Source organism: Carassius carassius, chromosome 5 (assembly GCF_963082965.1).
Source record: "Carassius carassius chromosome 5, fCarCar2.1, whole genome shotgun sequence".
NCBI classification, from domain to species: Eukaryota; Metazoa; Chordata; class Actinopteri; order Cypriniformes; family Cyprinidae; genus Carassius; species Carassius carassius.
Window position 1 is genome coordinate 5,676,848 of NC_081759.1, and position 8,696 is coordinate 5,685,543.

Consider the following 8,696-nt stretch of genomic DNA (forward strand, 5'->3'; position numbering starts at 1 on the left):
TTTATTTACGAATTATCTTTTTGACAGCGAGCCCAGATATCTGTTATGACAAGAAAACGAAGATGTCTTCTTTTATACCTAACCCAAATGTCCATCTCTGAGTTGCAAAAGAATGTTCAGATACCCCCACCCTATGAAAAAATAAATAAATAAAAAACCGGACGACTCAGGTGTGTCAATGACGCGTTTTGCATATTTAATAAGCGGGCGGAGCTTTGCTATCAAAGTCTGAGGGCACGTTGTGAAAGTTCTGACCATTCTTCACATAACTTTCTTTCTGATCTCTTCCGGAGTTTAACATGGGAGCTTCTCAGTCTGGACGACTGCATATGTTCCAAGATCTGGCTGATAAAACTGGCTGTGAGTATCCATAAAACTTTTCAATCTGTAGACAGCGACAATGTTTTCTTTTGTGTTTTTTTTTTTTTTTTTGTGTGTGTGTGTTTGTGTTTTTTTCTCAGGTGCTTAGAATATGTTTCTAAGTGAACATTGTATTGTGATTATATCAGAAGGTTCTATCATGGTATTGCGTGGTACCATGGTATTACTTCAAAGAATGCCATATAGTAACAAAAAACATGGGCCATAATACCAAGGTGCATTTTTTTTTTTTTACAATTTCAAGTTGTCCAAAAGTTGCAGTAATATATAGGCTAGCATACAGTTTACAGAAATTAATGTGTTTTGTGTGAATTTAGGCTATGTGGTGAAAACTTTTTTTTTAATTTCATAAAACAAAATACATTATACAACAGAATATTAGAGCATTAATTTTGATTCAAGTAAAACGTACATTTTTATATGGTTACATAACTAAATGTCTAGTGACCTGTTAAGCGTTATATGTCTAAAGCTATTATTAAGTGCCAACTGTAATAAACAAATATATATATTTAAATGCATGATATTAAAATTTTACATTTCTTATATACAGTTTGTTGTATATAGGCTCTAAAGCAGGGGCGTAAATTTAATCTAACAGTAGTGGGGGACAATAAACATAACGTTTCTCAATAGCAATTTTTGAAGGGGATACAAATAATACAGCTAAAATTATACTTGTAAGGATATGTATATACAGAGGAATGGCTTGCTACTATTAGTGCAGCAGGGAGACCGTGCCAAATAGACAACTTCAAGCTGTTGTGGTCGCGCAGTGACAGCGCTCTCGTGTCCGCTGTAGACTTTGCGCCAGCTGTCACGGCGCGACCACAACAGCTTCAAGCGGTGTTGCCAGATCCGAGGGTTTCCCGTGGAATTAGGCTACTTTTTTATCACCGTTGCCGCGGGTTGTTTTTCATGTCCGCCGGTTGAAGTGACACCAGTGACGTTTATTTTAATCCCGGGACGCGATTTTTACTGGGGGACCCCTCGAAACGCAAATAGTTTGGGTTATTTTGGGGCTACTTTTGAGTAGCAATTGGGTGGGTATTTTTATGAAAACCTGGCAACCTTGACTCAATCAGGTAACGTTATTATTGCTAACATCGGACTCATCGAAAAATACATTGGCCTAATCTGTATTAAAGAGAAAATAATAACTTCATCCGATGTTTAAGTGAATTAAATAGATTTGACAGCCTTACTTGGCTTTGGACGGATTTGTGTACTATGTAGGTGATGTGTAACAGGAAAGCAGGCATTTGGACCAAAGCACTGTGAGGAAAGGGAGGGGGAGACTCAAAATGTTTCTAAACTTAAAATGCATTTTTGCCCCGTTTGTGTTGTTTTACTACTTATTTCAAGTATAAATAATTGTTACTTACAATGCACAGTGTGGTTTTTAATCATATTTTTAGGGAGGTCCTGTCACATGATGCATGATAGCTCATGATAGCTCATCTTGGCTTCACCCACACACTCATATTCTGTCTCCATCACTCCTTCAGAACAGCTGTGAGTGACTGTGAAGTTCTTTGAAATTTTCCTGAATTTGTTGTCTTTTTCTCACTTTAGTTTCCACAGAGCAGATAAATAACCTCCATATCAGATTTATGTACCTGACTCAAGATGAAGACACTTTAAGGTAGGTCTACTGTACAAAGGACTTGATGACGATTCTAAAATACTGTCATAACCTGATTTAATATAAAGTTCTGCATTTTATGACACATAGTGTATTATTGGATTGTGTGTGTTTTGAAAAGGTGTCAGATGGTATTCATTTTCCATGATAATGAAATACGTGTAATGCACAGCATAAACATTTCTTTTCATTTCAGACGTGAACACCTTGAGAATATTAGCAATTTGGCTCTCAACCCAATCCGAAGACAGATCGTTGAGGCTTTCTTTGATAAAAGGTGCATTCAGAAAAGAAAAAAAAACTCATATGGGTCCATATTTGTTTTGAGAGGAAAATCCCATGCTTTTTTTTTTTTTTGCTGAAAAGCAAATGTGTCATATAATTAATTTAAAAAAAAAATCTGTTGAGGAAGATGGCATATTAAGTCATTTATCTTTTATTATTTAAATGCATTTCAAAGAATTAAATTTTTTTTTATTGATTTTATATTTCACATTAAGGTATTCTTCTCAAACATTTTGTGTTTGGTTTACTGTTATGTTTAGCTGAAAAGCAATTGCGTCCACACAGATAATGTCTGTGTGCTTTCATTTAGGAACTTGGGTGAAAAAGAGAAGGGCTGTCTGCAGGAGATTGGTTTTGAGGAATTCGTTACGATCCTGTCCTTCTTCAGACCACCCAAACCAAACACTGCTGAGTGTTTGGAGATGAAAGAGATGAAAAACATCAAGAAGGAGAAACTACGCTGTGAGAGTACAGATAGTCTTTGTATAGCAGCTTTCTTTTAACGGCTATCAGTGTTATATTAGTATCATTGATATATTATTATGATTTCTGTTCAAATTAGGAATTTGATTTAATTTTTCAATTTCCTGTCTTCATTTTATTTTTTAAATGTTAGTAATTTTGTCTTATTGTTTTTAAAATATATATATATATATATATCTACGTAGTATTTATTCAGATACTGTATATGTGTACTTTAATATCAGCTTGCGCCAGCGCAAATCCTCATTTATGAAGGTAATACAGTAGCAAAACTCGAGAGCTTGTTGATCTGAAAGTGAGAACTTGTCATATTAACATTTGTATTTGAAAGTTGAAATTTACACTCACAGCTCTGATGTGAATAGCTGAATCTGAATCTCATCTATATGCAGATGTGAGAAAGCAGAGCCAGGGCGGGGCTTTGGTGCGAATGAAGACATTTTACTGGTCAATTCCCGACCAATGAACAACGCCAGCCATCGCGAATTGGTCGGGCATCGACCAGTAAAATGTCTGTTTTATTCATATGTATCAGTTATTTGTAAAACACTGCAAACTATTTCACTGAATATCCTTAGCTTTTACAGGATTTTTTTCATTTTGTCATTCAGGTATTATCTGGTAGACAAATAATGCAACAACCGGTTCACCGGTTCTTTTACGCTTGACGTAATGACGCCATTGGCGATGACGTAATGGCATCAAGTCTATCAAACATTCAAATATATAAAGTCAGTAATCATAACTTTACTCAGTTAAAAACCTCATAATCATGAAAGGTTTACAATTAAGTTTTGCAACAACACACCCAAATACAGTAACAGCAATAATGTGCATACGAGGATTTAAGTCTTGTGTGCTTGTGTGTCAGTCTGCTTCACGCGGAATCACGCATGCGCAGTATCATCAGCTCATCGGTTCTCAAATCGGACGAGTCCGACAGAAACGAATCTTAATTATTGTCCAACTTCCATGAAAACCCCTTTGGCATATATAAACTAACATAATCTACAATTGAACAAAATATACAGATTAGATACATTCATCTTAAAAAAAAAGCAGCCAAATAAAATATAGTTATTTTATCACACTTTCCGATGTTTAACAAAATACTTGAAAAATTACACGCATGCGCAGTATCATCAGTTCAACGGTTCTCAAATCGGACACGTCAGAAAGAAACGGTTTTCGGTTCAGTGTACTGGTGATCCGAAACCCGATGCAACCGGTTCTTGACTCGAGAACGAGAATCAGCTAATCGGTTTTCAAATCGGACGCATCCGACAGAAACGGTTTTCGGTTCAGTGTACTGGTGATCCGAAAACTGATGCAACCGGTTCTTGACTCGAGAACTAGAACCACTCCAGCAGTGGGCGTGTTGGTTCGTTATCTGGCTCGGCTCGGTGTTCATCTTCAGTTCTCTCGTCACAGCAGTTCAGTCAGTGTACTGTTTGAATAAATGAATTACTCCGGGATATTGGTTTATTCTGACTCAGAGGGAGTGTTAAAAAAGTTAACAGCTTAAGTCTTTTGTGGATTAATGCTTATTGGAGACGCGAATCGTTTTATACGATTCAGTTCGATTTGGTGAACTGGTTTAACCGGTTCACTAAGAAGAACCTGTTAAATTGAACGATTCGTTCACGAATCGGACATCACTAATAACTACACTGAATATGCTTTGCAATAGCATTTTATTCTCATACTCTTTGGCAGTTAAATGTGATCAAACACCTTAAGTAATAAGTGTAACACCAATAAAATAACTGTACCACATTTTAGCTCAGTTCTATTTAGTTAATTTGAAGAGATTATGGTACTAAATAATATGCGTAGAATAAGTGTAGTATTTAGGGTTAAAATAGAGAAAATGTTTTTAAATTCCAGTGCAAAGAGGCAAATTAGAGCCATTTTGTCGCCAGATAATATTCATATGTAATACCATTGTTTAACCACTAAATGGCCTTATTGTTTAATAAATCAATAAAAAAACATTTGTAGGCATTTCCTTTTCGATCTGTAAATTTATGAGAGGAGAGTTTTTAAATGAATTACACAACATGATTTACTAAGATTTGAGCTCGTCAATTCAGAGGTATTTTCGGCTTTATTTAAGGGCCAAAAAATGATGTCTTAAAGTTAGCGGTAATTTGCGCTGCTCTTGTTAGATTGTGCTTGTCCTTGTGAATATGATCTAGTTGCATCCGTAGGGTGACCATATGAGCCATTTTCCCAGGACGCATCCTTGCCAGGATTTTTATATTGCCTAAAATATCCAGATTTAGGCTGTTTGTGCTGTGCAGATCGATCATTGTATGGCATTCATAAGAGCTATAGAGAGCAGAGCAGAAGGCTCCTTATGCATTAAAATCACTCTCTTGGTACTTTGGTGTCATACAATGATCGGTGAGCAGCGACGCTTCAAGTTGAATAAACGAACAAACATCTAATATGTACGTGTATTTGCATTGCTTTGATCGTTCTCTGTAGATCTCACCTTCTCACACGGCACGATTGGTTGATTATGTACCATACCTGCATGTTATTGGTCAAACTACTTTGGATGTTTTAGGCAAAATATAGAAATACTGGCAAGGACGCGTCCTGGGAAAATACTAGCTCATGTGGTCACCCTAGCATCCGTGTTCTTTAATGTGCGAGTTGTAAGTAAATCACACACAGAATTTTTTTCCTCCCATCAGCACTTTTATGGAATTGCGCTCTAACGCTATTTTGCCGTGTTTAGTAAATCTGGCCCTTTATATATTTTTAGTTTATTTTAAGTGATTTTAGTATCTAATATTGTTGTCAAATCGATTAATTGCATTTAATCGCATGCAAAATAAAGGTTTGTGTTGACAATGTGTCTGTTTCCTATATAGGCTACATGTATGTGTGTGTATTTATATGTACATATAAATATATTCAGTACACACAAATTTGATGTGAAAAAACATTTATTTTATATGCGATTAATCAATTTGACAACACTAGTACTTAAACTAAACAGAAATGAAAAATGTTTTTTTTTGTTGTTGTTTTTTTTCAGTTAATTATTTCTAATAGTGCTGTAAAACGATTAATCGTGATTAATCGCATCCAAAATAAAAGTTTTTGTTTGCATTATATATGTGTGTGTTCTGTCTATATTTATTATGTATATATAAATACACACACCTACAGTTTATATATTAAAAATATATACATCGATTTACATTATAAATATAATGTATAAAAAAATTCTGAAATATAAATATGCATGTGTATTTATATATACATAATAAACATACACAGTGCACATGCATATATATTATATGAACACAAACTTTGGATGCGATTAATTGTTTGACAATACAAATTTCTAAACCGAATTAAGCCTCACTGTGTCGCTTTTAACATTTATACTTGAGAAAGTCTATTTTTGGCAACTTCTTTCAGTATTAATATGCTCTTACCAAGATGTTTATCCAAATAAAAATATAAACCTCAAAACTATATCTTCTTCTCTGTAGTTCTATTCAACATGCATGACACTGATAATGATGGCGTCATCACGCTGGATGAATACAGACATGTAAGATTCATTTCTTATTTTATATAAAACTACAAATACATTTGTGGCATGTTTGACTGCAGTGTGACTGATTGTAGGTGGTGGAGGAGCTGCTGTCCAGCTATGAAACTATAGGAGCAGAAACCACCAAAGCCATTTCAGATGCTGCCATGCTGGAGGTGGCAAGTGTCACAGTGGGTCAGATGGTACGCTGGCAATCCATGATGGGCTTTTTGATGTGATTTTCTAATTGAAACCTGTTGATCTGGTACTTTTTTTGTTTTGTTTTAGGGTCCTGATGAATTTTACGAGGGAATCACCTTTGAACAGTTCATGCAGGTCTGCACTTTTATAATATGAATTATAATTAAATATAATGCACGCTGCTCATACCTCGGCCTCGAACGTCTCTCCCACAGATATTGAAAAATGTAGAGATCGAGACCAAGATGAATATTCACTTCAGGAAAATGGACAAAAGAACGATGCAATGTGGGAAATGAGAGTCACTTCAACTTCACAGCAGCACTTTATTTTCAACACAGTCTTTATTTTAGACCTAAACATGTCAAATTTGTATCATGGATATAACTCTTAGTATCGAGTTCTTTCTCTGAAATATCTTAAATGCTTAAGTTATGGAGGAAGGGATTATGATGAATCGAGACCAAACCAAATGTGCAAAGTATTTATATATATTTGGAAGACATTTATCAACCACATGAAGCCCGGATATTTTTGTGACTTCATATATTTACATATGTACAATGCAAGACATTTGGATTCATACATACTTTCAGATGCATGTAACAGTGGAATTGAGCCAAGTGATCATAAATTTCCCTTCTGAGCAAAGTGCTGGTTTTATAATGGAGGAAGTCTTGGAAATCAACAGTCTAACCAATGCTTAAACACTCCACACCCTCTTATAATTTACCTCAAAAACAACAGGAAGAGATTATTTTGTTGCCCTTGTGCCTTTGCCCTCTTTTTACTTTTTATATATTATATATCTGGCTCCCTTCTACCACAGTTACATATTAATATTTATCACAGGGGTGTTTATAGTTCTTACAGCAACAGCATTTACTGTAGGATATTAAAGTACGATAATTTTGTATTTTATTGTTAATTGAAACTCTTGGCACTAACAGTAATCTTTCTTTATATTAAAATTAATAAAAATGAAAGTTTTAAAAGTTTCAAAGCATTTTTTTGTGTGAAAGCGCTCTGTTAGAAATCATGAATCTATGCAAGGTTATTAAACACATTTCATTCCATATTTAGTCAAAGGTTGTGGGTTCAGTCAAACTCCGTGGTATTTTGGTGCAAATTCATCTTTTACTCGATTGGTGCCAAATTAGATCAATGCCAATTGAAATGAATTCAATACATATTCACTTGCAACAGTTAACATATGCATCGACTACAATGTACACTACTGTTCAAAAGTTGTTTTTTTATTTTTAAAGAAAATACTTTTATTCAGCAAGGACACTTTAAATTGATTTCAAAAGTGAGAGTAACAACATTTATAATGTTCTATAAATATCTATTTCCAATCAATGCTGTTCTTTTGAACTTTCTATTCATCAAAGCATTATGAAAAAAAAAGTAATCTGTGCTTCACCAAAAAATATTAAACTATATAATATTTTTCATCATTGAAAATAACAGGTAATGTTTCTTGAGCAACAAATTTGTAGAGTGGAGTAATGATGCTGTATTTTACAATATTGTTTTAGTTTTTTTACTTTACATCCAATAAATCTTTTTAAATAAATAAATCAATAAACCAATTCTTTCAAATATGAATATGTAAATATAGGACAGAACTCATCTTGGGTTAATTTTACCCAGCAAATTAGGTTGTTTATTTAACCCAGCATAAGGGGTTGATTTAACCCAGATAAAGTTTATTATTTTTTACTTCATACATTAAATAATGTTTACAGATTGACTTAAATCCTCCAAACTTTTCTAAAATAATCCACACAACCACTGGTTTGCATGTTAACTTCCTTTATTTTCCTTTTATTATCATTTACAGCATTGTTTATATCGTTTTTAATAGGCTATATATATTTCCCATATTTAAACTCATTTAACAAACTGTAAATCAAAAAATTAAACTTTAAACAGAAGTAATTTACATCTCTGTTGTTCTGTTTCCACCGTAACTGCGCTGCGTTGCGCTGGCTCTCGAGCCCGAGCTAGAGTCGTGTTCGACGGGGAACTACTCACGTCTGAGACCGCCCTCCTGCGTTTCAGTCATAGCCGAAGTAGCCTATAGTGTGACTGCCTTTATAACCTGCCCAAAAACAAACAGTAAACAGCTCTGAAGGACTA

At 34.4% G+C, this 8,696-nt stretch overlaps 1 protein-coding gene across 1 annotated transcript; it reads left to right on the plus strand.

The window, feature by feature from the left end:
- Positions 1–228: 228 nt before the first annotated feature.
- LOC132140239 (calcineurin B homologous protein 3-like) lies at positions 229–7,546 on the plus strand. Its single transcript, XM_059549053.1, has 8 exons — positions 229–360; positions 1,957–2,026; positions 2,223–2,303; positions 2,622–2,773; positions 6,307–6,368; positions 6,446–6,553; positions 6,639–6,686; positions 6,767–7,546. The coding sequence occupies exons 1-8, from the start codon at positions 300–302 to the stop codon at positions 6,848–6,850; spliced, it is 666 nt and encodes a 221-aa protein (XP_059405036.1). The 5' UTR covers positions 229–299; the 3' UTR covers positions 6,851–7,546.
- The last annotated feature ends 1,150 nt before the right edge of the window (positions 7,547–8,696 follow it).

Excerpts from the sequence above, each read along its gene's own strand:
- LOC132140239 (XM_059549053.1), top strand. The coding sequence starts at position 300 with ATGGGAGCTTCTCAGTCTGGACGACTGCATATGTTCCAAGATCTGGCT. Across the intron at positions 361-1,956 it reads TCTGGCTGATAAAACTGGCT|TTTCCACAGAGCAGATAAAT; the intron begins GTGAGTATCCAT and ends TTCTCACTTTAG. Across the intron at positions 2,774-6,306 it reads CAAGAAGGAGAAACTACGCT|TTCTATTCAACATGCATGAC; the intron begins GTGAGAGTACAG and ends TCTTCTCTGTAG.